This window comes from Miscanthus floridulus, chromosome 18, assembly GCF_019320115.1.
Source record: "Miscanthus floridulus cultivar M001 chromosome 18, ASM1932011v1, whole genome shotgun sequence".
Taxonomy (NCBI): domain Eukaryota; kingdom Viridiplantae; phylum Streptophyta; class Magnoliopsida; order Poales; family Poaceae; genus Miscanthus; species Miscanthus floridulus.
Window position 1 is genome coordinate 23,021,120 of NC_089597.1, and position 14,057 is coordinate 23,035,176.

A 14,057-nucleotide genomic window follows, 5' to 3' on the forward strand; every position below is an offset into this window, starting at 1 on the left:
AAAAAACTATAACAGCACTAACGCATGTGCAACAGGTGTCTTCTATGAATGCCACCATGGCCACAGTTCACTGTGCCTTTGTGTGGTAGAATCACCCGAAATAACTCACTTACTGAGGCGCTTGTCTTCCACTAGATACTAAGCACCCCGAATGTGAGCTTCATCAGGCAGTTCTGTCGAGCGCACCCCATGGGAGAACCCGAACATCCACATTTTTCAACAGGATCATAAATGGAAGAATAAAGCTTACAACATTTTAGCCATTTCTTACATCACTTTCCATGCAACATCAGAGTATAATATTTATTGTTTATAATAGCAGAATATAACCATTTTATCAGAGTTTCAGTGGAAATAAAATCATTTAATGACAAGTTAAACATTAACACGATGATCCGTTATATACATCATAACAGGTTAGAAGTTTTTCCATTGTAAAACATTTTGGGTGGAAGTTTCAAATAAACTCTATGTCCGCAACGTTGAGGAAATCCTCGCTGAGCCCACCAGGAGGTTCCTACACACAAGTGTCAGCTCTAGCATCCACCTGTCACCTGCCACAGGGTAGAACAAACCCTGAGTACTCAATTGTACTCCGCAAGACTTACCCGTCAGGAGGAAAGAAAAGACTCCAAGGATATTCAAGGCTATCTGGCTTGTGGATTTATTGCATCTGCAGGAGCATTACTAATCGTGCATCCTTATATTCAATTTTATTAGCAGTCATCATTAGTTCATTAACTAACCATTCTATGTAAGCACCTATGCTACTTTCAAGCAGGTGGTAAGCAATCAGAACCATTTTACCATCTTTCATATTCCAGTTCTTACTATGGTGCTAGATCGTAGACAAGTCATACCGTATTACACGACATTTCGTGAATCAATGTAGCCTAGCTGGGTACCCCGAAACACATGCCTCGCTTATACCCCAGGCACAAGCCGGACCAACCCACCACTCTCATGTCAAGGGGTCCAAGTCCCTGTCCAAACTTGGACTCTAAACCCCCACACCTGAGTCCCAGACTCAGTGTGGTGCTTAGACTTCCACTATCCCCGCCTCCAATCAGTCAGTCCGGAAAGAGTCAGAACCCACGACAAGAGAGCAATGAGCCTTCCCGCCTCTATAAGCAAGTATGTGCTCAGAATAATAAGTCTGTGACCTGACTAGAATCCAATGCAACGGTCGGTCCTTAACTGACACAGGCGAAACGAGTGCAATCCGAGCCTTGCTCGAATGCCAAACCAAGTCCAGATCCAAAGTACCATTCCTCCTGGTCTCCAATTATCATTTATATATATTCCCTATGATAGCAATATAATAACAACAATAATATCTTTCCTATATCTCGCGAGTGATAGGCAATCACTCGACTTCTACCAGAGTCATGCAACATACCAATCTACATGATCCTATCATACAAGTAAGGCTCAATATATATATATATATATATATATATATATATATGCTAGTGGTTTTCATTCAACTCCTTAAAACTTAATGCACAAGCATAACATAAAGTGTAGAATAATAGGGGTTATGCAGCGGGGCTTGCCTGGGTAAGATATAACCAAAAGTTAGCATTCCATCAAGGTGACACGATCATCAAGGCACCATCTTTTCCGCTACCTCGGTCGACTCCATAATCCATCGTTGTTCCTATTATGGTATACGTGGATGCAACGCAGAGACCCAATTAATCAACGGTAACCGCAACTCTTAAATATACAATTACGCTCCGCAAGCTAACGAGCTAGCTTTAATGACTAACGTGCTGGTCTACGTATCCACGTTGTCAAGTAAGGCTTTGTCTCTAGAAAAATATTTTAGTTCTAAAATCCCAAGGTGTTTTGGCATTTAATTGACTAAATATATATTTTTGAACTAGGACTCATTTAGCTACCTTAGCAAACTAATTATTATGGAGCTACAAATATTACAGTGAGCACCTAATAATGTTAGGGATTTACTATGAAAGTTTCAGAGCCAATACTATCACTAATTTATCACAACAATTCCTACAAGTTTATATTTTGACAATATTAAGTATCTCAAATTAATTATATAGATCCTAAGAATATTATAAAACTATGTGAACAAAATATACTAGCAGATAGATTATGATTTTAGGAACCTGACAAAATTGGTTTTACAATTTTTGGTTAACTACACAATTTTATATTGAATTTTCAAATTTACCTTAGAAACTAAATTAGGCAATGCTTTAGAAATCGAAAAGGGCCGACGGCAACCACTTGGGCCTAGCAATCCAAGCGGCCCGCGCAGGGCGTGGTCGTGCGCGAGTCGCGATGGCCTACTGCAGCCCAAGCCTGGGGCGCCCGCGCGCGTTTGGCATTTTGCAAAAGAGGACTCGCACTCTTAGAAAATCAAACGATACAGTGCGGCACTGTTCCACTTGTCTCGAGTTTTGCACAAAGCACCCTGGAATACCTTGTCTTCACAATGGCCGGGTCCCAGACGTGCCTGTACGCGTCGGTGTGGCCCCGGTCGGCACCGCCCGACCACGCCGGCCTACTGAGGCCCACAATGACGCGTCTACTAGATCGACATTGACCTCCGAACCTACGCGCAAAAGTAGAAGGCGATGGCATGTTCAACGGTGTACTAATCCCACCTATCGACGTCGACGGAGGATCCACGTGGCGGCACGAGTGCTCCGGCGAGTCTACATCCTATCGGACAGGTCATGATGGTGGAGAAGGGTCAGGGACTCACCGCGGTGCGCTCTAAGGAGATGGTTGAAGCAGGGGAGGGTCGAGGCGGCCCAACCATGTGCGCCCGAGCATGGTGGCGATGTTCCACGGTGGCATCAACGCATCACCACGTCGCTGACGAGTTTCCTGGCCGAATCAACGCGAGCATCGGATAGAGAAGGTCAAGGTGAGCCTAGAAACGCCACCAATCGAACCCTTACCTCCGGGTTATGGACTTACCCCCAAACCACAGGTCGTGTCGGCGCTCATGACCGGCGGCGATAAAACGCCAAATTGGCGGCCCACAGTGCACTGACGGACCATAGAGAAACCAGGCGCTTAGCCAACCTTCTAAGCTATCCACAGGAGCGAGGGATTTCGCTGCTGAAAGGTCCTAATATGGCTAGAGGGGGGGTGAATAGCCTATTTAAAAATCTACAAATCAACTAGAGCAATTTGATTAGTATGACAAATAGCGTAATGCAAACTTGCTCTAGCTCTACAAGGGTTGCAAGCCACCTATCCAACAATTCTAGTTGCAATGAATACTTAGGCACACAAACTAGCTATGTAATTACTCACTAAGAGCTCTCAACCTTGCTACTCTAAAGAGCTCAACTAGATGAATGTAAATAATAAAGCAAGCTCTCAATTCTAATTACACTAAAGAGCTTGTATCAACTAGTTTGCAAGAATGTAAATGAGTGAGTAGATTGATTATACCGATGTGTAGGGGATGAACCAATCACAAGATGAATATATAGCCAATCACCGGGAGAATGACAAAGAAGAGAGACAATCGATTTTCTCCCGAGGTTCACGTGCTTGCCAACACGCTACGTCCCCGTTGTGTCGACCAACACTTGGTGGTTCGGCGGCTAAGAGGTGTTTCACAAACCTCGTCCACACGATTGGACACCGCAAGAACCGACCCACAAGTGAGGTAACTCAATGACACGAGCAATTTACTAGAGTTACCTTTCGGCGCTCCGCCGGGGAAGGTACAACTCCCCTCACAATCACCGAAGGCGGCCACGAACAATCACCAACTCGTGCCGATCCTTCACCGCTGCTCCAACCGTCTAGGTGGTGGCAACCACCAAGAGAAACAAGCGAAATCCGCAGCGCAACACGAATACCAAGTGCCACTAGATGCAATCACTCAAGCAATGCACTTGGATTCTCTCCCAATCTCACAATGATGATGGATCAATGATGGAGATGAGTGGGAGGGCTTTAGCTAAGCTCACAAGGATGCTATGTCAATGAAAATGTGCAAGAGATAGCCCTTGAGCCGGCCATGGGGCTATAAATAGAGCCCCCATCAAATAGAGCCGTTATACCCCTTCACTGGGCAAAACGCGTTCTGACCGGACGCTCCGGTCAGACTGACCGGACGCTGTCTCTCAGCGTCCGGTCGCTCGATGTCAGCCACGTGTCCAGACTCAACGGTCATCAGCCTCGACCGGACGCTGCTCTTTCGAACTGACCGGACGCTGAAGCCCCTGCGTCCGGTCGTTTACAGTAAGCTCCCGAGCATGACCGGACACGTCCGATAAAACTGACCGGACGCTGAAGCCCCAGCGTCCGGTCGTTTCCAGTAAGCTCCCCGAGGCATGTTTTTTCGACCGGACGCGTCCGGTCCACCTTGACCGGACGCAGACCAGCGTCCGGTGCTCAACCACAGCGACTGTGCCGTCTGACAGCTCGACCGGACGCAGCCTTTCAGCGTCCGGTCGCTGAGTGACCCAGCGTCCGGTCAGTAGACCGACGCCAGCATCATTTCGACCAACTCCACTTCAACTCTAACTTCTTCACCCTTGCTCAAATGTGCCAACCACCAAGAATTTTGCATCCGGCGCAATAGAAAATAGACATTTCATTTTTCCAAAAGCGCCGAATCCCGCCTCGCAAGCTCGGCGGGAGGGAGAGAGGGACCCAAACCCATCTCAACCCTGCAAACACCTTGTGCACATGTGTTAGCATATTTTCACAAATATTTTCAAGGGTGTTAGCACTCCACTAGATCCTAAATGCATATGCAATGAGTTAGAGCATCTAGTGGCACTTTGATAACCGCATTCCGATACGAGTTTCACTCCTCTTAATAGTACGGCTATCTATCCTAAATGTGATCACACTCACTAAGTGTCTTGATCACTAAAACAAAATGGCTCCTACATTTTATACCTTTGCCTTGAGCCTTTTGTTTTTCTCTTTCTTCTTTTCCAAGTTCAAGCATTTGATCATCACCATGCTATCACCATTGTCATGATCTTCGTCATTGCTTCATCACTTGGAGTAGTGCTACCTATCTCATAATCATCTTGATAAACTAGGTTAGCACTTAGGGTTTCATCAATTAACCAAAACCAAACTAGAGCTTTCAGCTGCGAAGCTATAACTTGGCAATGGGAAGAGGGAGAAGTGATGACGGCTCCGCACACGGAGAGGCGGTGGAGTGGTCTACGAGCGAACCAAGCAGTTAAGGTGAGCAACTCTGGTTGGTGGCCAAGCGAGCACGTGGTACAGTTGACGAGACGGGAAGGGTTGTCGCGAAGCGCACGACATGAAGTGGCAAGATCGAGCAGGGTCGCTGGTGGCGGCTAGCGGCAGAGCAGAGTAGAGTAGAGCAAGGAAGCGTCCATCGCCACTGTGACTGGGGTCATCGTCGCGGTAGGTGAAACAAACGGCAGGGCGGTCTCCACGTCGGCTGAGCCACGGCAGCCGCAGTAGCGTGGCACGGCGGTAGGATGCCCAGGTGCAAGTGAGCGGCGGGCGCGACGGCTCGCGGTGTGCCCACAACGGCCAGGCTGTGGCAGCAGCAACCAACCAGCGTGGCCACGTGCGCGCGTGCGCGCGCGCCCAACGCACCGACGCAGCGACGTCGGGGCTGGACGGCCTGGTGACCGCATCCAACATGAGAAGACGGCCCGAGTTCGTGTTATGCATGGATTTTAAAGCGTTCGAAACGTCTAAACCATTTATCCAGTCCTCAAACCACTTTTGCTATACCTTAGAGTGTATATTAGGCTACTAAAACAAGCCATAATACCACCCTACTCCTTAACCCAATTTCTCTACAAAAATTGCTAAACATCACAATACCTAACCTTCCAAAAGTTCATGAAATTTTCTAAGTGTTAAATGGATTTCTATTTCTAGTTGCACTTTTAAGCTATTGAAAATAGTACTTAACAACATTATCTCTCAACATCAAGTATTTCATTGCCATCTACAAATCTCACATTTCAACCTTTATTAAGGCGTCACATACATGTTCTATAGTAGCTTTGTTAAAATTTAAATGACAAAATAGCATTGTCTATTATCATTTCAAACTTAGAAGAATTCCATGTCCGATTAGTACTAACCTCCCCTAACACTTTTGATTAAATTTTTAAAAGATCTAAACCTTGCTAGATTCAACTAACAATTGTACCATGACCTAGCCCATACTACACACTAACTCTTAGAAACAAAATATCTAAGCACTTCCTAATTAGTTTGTCCAATATAGTTCGCCAAAGAATGATACTTTTAAACACAAGTTCAAGCGTTTGCCGGCAACGAAATGACCCTTCTTAAATCCCAAGTTTGATTTTTTTGAACTTCCTAAATTACTAACTAATAGTATTTTTTTCTCTAAAAATTAATGTTGCATTTCCATCTACTACACTTACACTCTAACTTTATTCAAGTGCTACATACAAATTATATTTATTTTTTGTTTAAAAAAATTGCTTTGGTGCCAATGTTTAGAACTACTTATTCTACTCTTCGCGTTAGGATTTTTCATTAACACATATAGGCATTTAAGTAACTAATTCACTCTCAGGCCATGGTCTCAGTGCTTATCAAGCTCGTAACACAAGAGGTGTTACACTTTGTCTCTGCTGAACTATCAACGAACTTCATCTCGATACACTCGGTAAAAGAAAGAAGGACGATTAAGATTTAGCCATTTAGGACCCGAAACTGCATTTCACCCCTGCTTTATTTTCGAGGCCATGGGCGTTATTGGCCGGCTGGACGATTATGGCCATGTTTGCTTTAATTATTTCAGCAGTACTTTTCAACAAACAAATAATGTTTTTCTCTCACGATAAATCAGCATAAGCCAAATTTCAGCGCACAGTCATGCTCACCGTGCAATACGGAGCACGATATGAGCTGGTGCCTCACCTACCAGATACAGGAGCAGACGCTTTGATCAGGCTAGCTTTCCCCTCCGGGCTCCGGCAACCGCCGAGAGCGACTGGCCAAACTCCCAAACCAACCAACAACAAGACGATCCCGGCAGCAAAGCAACAAACCTCGCCGTCTTCAGCGCGAGCACAGGACGCTTATCCGACGACAGGACACTCATACATTCCATTCTTTTCCCGTTGAGGAGCAGTTGATGCTGCTGCTCCAGAACTGACAGAATATGCATGCGTTGGCAGTGGCCTACTGGCATGACTACAGCAGCTGCAGAGTGATTGGGACGCGGTAGCTTTGGTGTAGTAGTTCATCTCTGACTAAAGTAGTGGCTACTAGCACATAGCAAGGCGCCAAGGCACACAACAAAAAATTGTAGTAGGATAACGGCCAAGGACAAAGGTAAAAGTGATTGACATTTGCTGGGCGTTTTGTTGACGTGGGGGATGCAATGCAGGTGGCATCTGGTTGGCGTGGTTGCTACTCAATGCTTGCTGATGATGCCTTTGGAGCCCTGGACGGCTGGACCTTGTGAAGTTGTCATGAGTACTCGGCCAGGCAGAAAAGGGTGCTCATACAGCCATGATGCTCCCGAGACCAAGAACAACAGATCGCTCACAGTCACATAGGTTAGCACGCGCCACAGCTAGCGAAGCGCGTGTTATCTGGAGAGCCAGAAGCCCAGCACTTCCTGTTCTGGCAAACCAGTGAAAAGGCAAGGATGACTGAAGTGTAAAATAGAACAGTGCAGTTACAAGGGTATGGTTGTAGGATCTGAAAGGAAGGGGATTAGATGTTGTCATGAAGTTTACACAAGTTAACAGCACTTCTATGGTTAATTTTCAAAACAAGTGCTTATATTATATAAGAATTTCAATTACATGGATGAATAGGTACAGAGCACTCCTGCACTAGCATCGCAAATCGAAAACTAGGTACACATTGTAAAACTAGAATTGAAAGTTGAACTAGATATACTGACACAATGTAATAAGACAAGGCTATGACCGAGCAGGACCACTCGACTTTGGCTTCAGCCTACCATGACGACCTGCTAGGTGCATTCAGTTAGAGAAAATGTGCAGCATAACTACCAGCAGTACGAGGCAGAGAATGATCGATAATTGTTCAGCTGCTGTAAACCATCTACAGTGTCTCTCATGATTTTGCTAGCGAAAAAGGAGTTCTTCCACTTCAGGCACACCAGGCCCAGTGAGTTGAGTTACGCCAAAAGATCTTTTGCCAGGAACAAATGGACATACACATCAGTCTTCAGCGAGCGAAAAATGGAGGTTTTCGTTACTTTCATTGTGGCATGAGTTCTTCAAGCCGGCTCGTAAAGGCCTAGCATGTGCCCATCGATGCATCGCAATGCTGCAACCTGCATTGGGAGAAATAGAAAACCCAAAGAAACATACCATCATATAAATGATTCTGAGATCCTGAAATACAATCATAAATGGAAACTATGGGAATATAGAGACAATACTTTTCCATGGATCTCATATTTGATAGGCCCATCCAACTCAGCTCCCAATGCCATTAATTTCGATACAGTACTGCTTATGTCTGGTACAGTGAAGGACAGCATTGAAGAATAAACTCTCTGCGATGCAAGATTACTGCAAGTATGTTCAGACATAAGATAACAGTTACGATTTCATGCGCTGGACAATTGCAAAAAAAAAATGCTATAATGTCTCAAGAACATTCATTTTGCAATTAGAAATTTCACTTTATTAACATGCAAGTATCTCCATTGTCCATATGAGGTTTCTCTAGCTTATATTTATATGATGATGAAACTTGAAGTCATCGCAAAAAACTGAGAAAAGCTCCAAGGAGGACAATTCATTTTAACCCGTAATCATTTGTTTTCATGCACTACTTTGACCTAGCAAGATTGAAATGTATTGAAGACTAAAAGTATCATTTTAGTTCAATGTTTGGATTGTAGGGTATCACTCAGCTAGGTCAATGTTTTCTCAAGAATTGGCAACCTCACAGATCCAACACTTCAGAGCTGTTTTGTTTATGGGGTCGCAAAGTTTGTCCAGTATGTCTTGGACTTCCATACATAACGTAATGCCTATGGTAAGTCTAACCTAGCTGATCACAAAAAGAACCTTTTACTCAAAAGGAGGAGCTTGCTCGAAGCCCAGTAGTAACCTGTAAAGTGCACATCATTGGCCAGAAATTTAGGATCCATTGACATTCGGCCTGCACTCCTGCACACTAAAACGAAACCAAAACCAACCTGCTGCTTTTCAAGGTGTTTGTGTGTGTGTGTGTGTGGGGGGGGGGGGGGGGGGGGGGGGGGGTTGATTTTTCAAGCGTTAGAACAATCACTTAGTCCTCACTCCATCTAACCTGTCCAACAACTTTTCCATGGATCTCATATTTTCATGCAATATATGGAATGTAGGGTCATCACTCAGCTCGGTCATTATTTTCTCAAGAATTGGCAATCTCGCAGATCCAACACTCCTTCCATACACTTCAGAATTATTTTGTTTATGGGGTCATTAAGTTTGCGCGGTATGTTGGACTTGGACACATGGGTACATAGCCTATGGTAAGTCTGACCAAGCTGATCAACAAAAAAGAACATTTTACTAAAAAAGGCTGAACTTGCCCAAAGCCCAATGTAACCTGTAAAGTGCAAATCATGCCCAGAAATGAAGGATTCAATTTGCCATTTGGTGTGCACTCCTATACACTAAAACGGGACCAATTTACCGTTTTTCAAGGGGAGGTGGGGCTAGCATGCAGTAAAGCAAATAAGCAATCGCTTAGTCCTCACTCCATCTAACCTGCCAAACTACTCATCTATGCTGCTAGATGCCAGTGGAAAATAAAGAAATTAAAAAAGAGCAAATTTTGAACTGCCAGATCATATCCACAGGAGAAGAATTCCAGTACAAGGTACTTTTCGGAGCCAAAATTGACACAGCTATCATATGAAAATTGAATTGATTTCTTCACTAACGTCGCAATGCCATCTAAAACCAAGTGTTCCACACACACATTTCATCGAACACATGAGCATCGCAGCGCGTAACACCAGTACACCACAGGGGTGGTTAGAAAACCGCCATATTAACCCCCACCTCATTCCCTCGAACAACTCCAAATTTGCATCCATCTGAAAGTCGAAGTAATACGAACTGGGTAATACTAGGAGGAGAGCGCGGTGGCAAACAGCAGTAGCCGCACCTGTCGTTGGTGTGCATGAGCGCGAGCTTGAGCGGCCCTGACTGCAGCTCGGCCCAGCGGAGCGTGCAGACGTTCACACTGAAGTCGAGACCCTCCGCGTAGAACCGCGCCGCTCGCGGCACGTCCCGGTGCAGCTGCAGCACCCACCGGAGCGTCGCGGTCGCCGCCGCCATTCCCCACCACCTCCCTCCCTCCCTCCGGATCAGGACGAGGACGACGACGAACGAACACAGCACTCCCACATGGTCACATCCAACGGCCCAGAGGACGAGCAACACAGCTCGTCGCACTCAACGGATCAAACTCAACTTCTTGGGCCGAGCAGGGGAATTAAAAAGGCCCATTTCATAAACCAGAGCGAGCCCACCAAGCAGCCGCCTTCTCCCTTGCGGAGGCGAAAAGAAACCCTTTCTCTTCCGCCGACCTCTCGAGACCCATCAGACGCAGGCGCCGCCGCCGTCTCCTGCCGCCTGCCGCGGAGAGCGCGAGGTAGCTGCGGGTGCTAGGGTTTGGCTCGAGATGGGGAAGGCAAAGGGCAAGGGCCCTAAATTCGCTGCAGTGAAGAAGATTATCACTAAGAAAACCATCAACAAGTAAGGCAACCATCTCCAACTGCCTATGGTTAGGTTCATGCTACCGGGAATTCTAATTTTTGTCTATGATAGGTACAAGGAGGATGTGCTGAACCACAAGAAGAAGGACGCGGATAAGGAGAAGCTCGGCCGGAATGTGTGAGTGCTTGTTTGCGCTCGGATTTTGGGGGCTCGGTTGGGTTTCATGTGCTTGTTTGGATTTCTGATGCCGTTTTGTTTCTGTGATTTGCAGACCGCAGGTTTCGTCGGCGTTGTTCTTCAGCTACAACACGGCGCTGGGGCCGCCGTACCGGGTGATTGTGGATACCAACTTCATCAACTTCTCCATACAGAATAAGGTTAGTCGTTGAATTATCTGCTGCTCTGCGATTCCACTGATTAATTCCGTGAGACCAAGGTTAATTCCGATTGCACAATAAATTAGTTATTATGCACCAGAGGGTGTGTACTTGCATGTCCACTGCCTCACTCCCTCAGTTAAGAATTGAAGATACTGAGTTAATGCAGTGGATTTAATTGATTGTTGACACATATAGCTTATCTGTATGCTGTATCGTCACAAGAAAGGTCGTGCACAATTCACTTTGTTATTGCTGGAGCTACCAATTCTTACAAGATACTAAAACCTTATGGAAATTGAAAACAAATGGTTAAGCAAATTAGGATATAGAGCATGGTGACCCATTTTACTGTTTTAGCAAATAGCAAAACAAACAGCAACCAACAAGTCTGAGACTGGGAATCATGTTATAGCAATCTCGACTTGCCATCCGATATGGATGCTGTGCTAAGAATGTTCCTTTCAAGTCAGGATTTGATTCATTAACTGCAGTTAATTTTGAATTCTGTATTCTACAGAACACTTAATGGGGCTAACTTCCATATCCTAAACACTCATCTTTGTGACTAAATCCTCCTTTTCCCCCATGCAGCTGGATTTGGAGAAGGGAATGATGGATTGCCTTTATGCAAAATGTAAGCATTTAACTCTGTTATCTTCCATTCCCATTTTCTTTCTAGTGACCTGAGCTACGCTTTTAATATATTTTCAATTCTGATGCCTTGTTATGAAGGTACCCCGTGTATCACTGACTGCGTTATGGCTGAGCTTGAAAAGCTGGGACAGAAGTATCGTGTGGCCTTGAGGTGCGCTCCTATCTGATTCTGTTGCCATACTGTGTTTTAATGTCTTCTTTTGTCTTATCTGCTTCATTGTCTTCAAATAGAGGTTTAATTAGGTTTTTATCTATGGCTCTTGTTGTCATCTTCCACCTATACAAATGTTGATTGCACGTACTTGCTGTTATATTCGATTCTTCAGTATAACTTTCATCTGTCTGTATAACCTAATTTGCCTCCCTCACAGAATCGCCAAGGACCCTAGGTTCCAAAGATTGGCATGCACACACAAGGGAACTTATGCTGATGACTGCATTGTGGAGAGGGTCACTCAGGTAAAAGCTCTGCCTTCTTCAACGCTCTTTGTTTGTTTGGAGCATGAGTACTGGGAGTATTCTGTTAAGTGCCAACTAGGAGGATAGCTCCTGCTAGAGAACTTGTGACTTACAATTATCGCTAGTTAACAGGGACATTGGGTACAGAAGTTTTAGTAATTTGTATATAACGTCTATTCCTAGTTCCTTCTCAAATGTTAATTTAGAGATATGTGCAAGTTCTTGAAACATTGGCTGTTCAAATTTCAAACCTCGTGCTGAAACTGTTTACTCAATATTTGAGATATGTGGCTGATTCCTTTAGAATTTACTTTTTCCCAATATTTGAGAAATGTGGCTGAATGCTATGTTCTTCCGAGATTCGAGATTCTACTGTATCTGTTCCCAAGGTGAACAAAAAAATTGCACTTGTGTTTTCTCCCCTGTAATCCTTTTTGCATACTTGTCTAAAGTATTGTGTCTATATGTAGTATCCAATTTTGTTCCAAGTTAAACAATTGGAACTTGCATGTGAGTGGTATCCTGTTTATACCTATAGATGTTGTGTCCTCTAACTACTCTTATAATCTTAATATACAGATCTACGGGTTAGGCTTTTGCTTTGATTAATGTGCATGTGGGCACTGAGCTTAGTTCATGGTAACATGCATGTTGGAATGCAGTGATCTCTTTGTTATAGCTAGTGCATTTAGTTGCGTTAGATTGTATTGTTCACCTTCACAATACCTAGTCGATGATTATTTTGGTTTATTTACCTTGTATGTTAGGCAATTTGTTTTATTTGTTCTAAACCATATATTTTATCATGACAGCACAAATGCTACATAGTTGCTACTTGTGATAGAGATTTGAAAAGGAGGATAAGAAAGGTGTGTTTGGTGTTCACTGCTCACAGCTCAGGACATGCTTGTTTTAGTATCGAAGAAGCTTTTCTTGCATGCTTATATCATGGGCATTTTCTCAATTTCGCAGGTTCCTGGTGTTCCAATCATGTACATCACAAGACACAGGTATTCGATAGAACGGCTCCCTGAGGCCACAATTGGTGGAGGTACGTGATATTTTCATCTGATAATCTCAGTTGATCTGTGTGTTCTTTTCTTTGTCCCCAGCTTATCCTATAATCACACTAGCTTGCAGTACTGATGCTTGTATTGGCACTCATGCAGCACCAAGAATCTGATCAGTGCAGACGTGAGATGTTCTGGAATGTTTCACTGTGGCAGCACTTTGTCCATGTGACCAAATCACTGTTTCACGTCTGAAGCCACTGCGTGGACTGAGGAAGGATAAGAATGCTGCTGTCTAGGTTGAGCTCACTGTAACTACTAAGAAATCTTGTACCAGCCTCACCATTTTACTGTTATCATCCAGATGTAATAGCTTCCGTTTACAATGTTGCTGGATGTCTAAAGTAATTCGTCGTTAGAAGATCAGGCATCCTCTTCCCTTTCAATTGTACGGCAGACCATTTCAAAAAAAAGTACTGCAGCTTGCTTCTCAATCTTGTGCTCTTGATGCTGATTTCAACACTTTTAAATTGCGATGACATTATTCTGAACATGGTACGGGCTCCTTGCATGATCTGATTGTTAAGTAGTAGTAAGCTGTTCAGGGAAATACGAAGATATAGTAGTTACGTTGAGTTATTTAGGCTTGTTTCAGTGTTTGGTTTGAGAGACTGAGTGGTCCATCATATTCTTGCTCCACACTTTTTTGTTTTATAAGTTTGTAAATGAAATGAGTTTTTGGTTTCAATCACCTCATACCTCAGAAGCTAATATGAAATTTTTATTGAAAAAAATAGTTACTCCATTTCAAATTACAAGACATTTTGTTTTTTTAGATTTATAGCTAATGTATCTTAGAAAAGCTAAAA

The 14,057-nt window shown here is 44.2% G+C and overlaps 2 protein-coding genes across 2 annotated transcripts; one reads left to right on the forward strand and one right to left on the reverse strand.

The window, feature by feature from the left end:
• Positions 1 to 7,751: 7,751 nt before the first annotated feature.
• On the reverse strand, positions 7,752 to 10,329 carry LOC136519633 (uncharacterized). Its single transcript, XM_066513022.1, has 3 exons — positions 10,132 to 10,329; positions 8,405 to 8,537; positions 7,752 to 8,296 (listed from the first exon to the last, which is right to left on the reverse strand). Exons 1-3 carry the CDS (start codon positions 10,302 to 10,304, stop codon positions 8,240 to 8,242), a joined length of 363 nt encoding a protein of 120 aa, XP_066369119.1. The 5' UTR covers positions 10,305 to 10,329; the 3' UTR covers positions 7,752 to 8,239.
• A 177-nt stretch (positions 10,330 to 10,506) lies between these two features.
• Positions 10,507 to 13,682, forward strand: LOC136519622 (uncharacterized). Its single transcript, XM_066513014.1, has 9 exons — positions 10,507 to 10,724; positions 10,797 to 10,862; positions 10,957 to 11,062; positions 11,657 to 11,699; positions 11,798 to 11,870; positions 12,091 to 12,178; positions 12,991 to 13,047; positions 13,151 to 13,229; positions 13,348 to 13,682. The coding sequence occupies exons 1-9, from the start codon at positions 10,651 to 10,653 to the stop codon at positions 13,359 to 13,361; spliced, it is 600 nt and encodes a 199-aa protein (XP_066369111.1). The 5' UTR covers positions 10,507 to 10,650; the 3' UTR covers positions 13,362 to 13,682.
• The last annotated feature ends 375 nt before the right edge of the window (positions 13,683 to 14,057 follow it).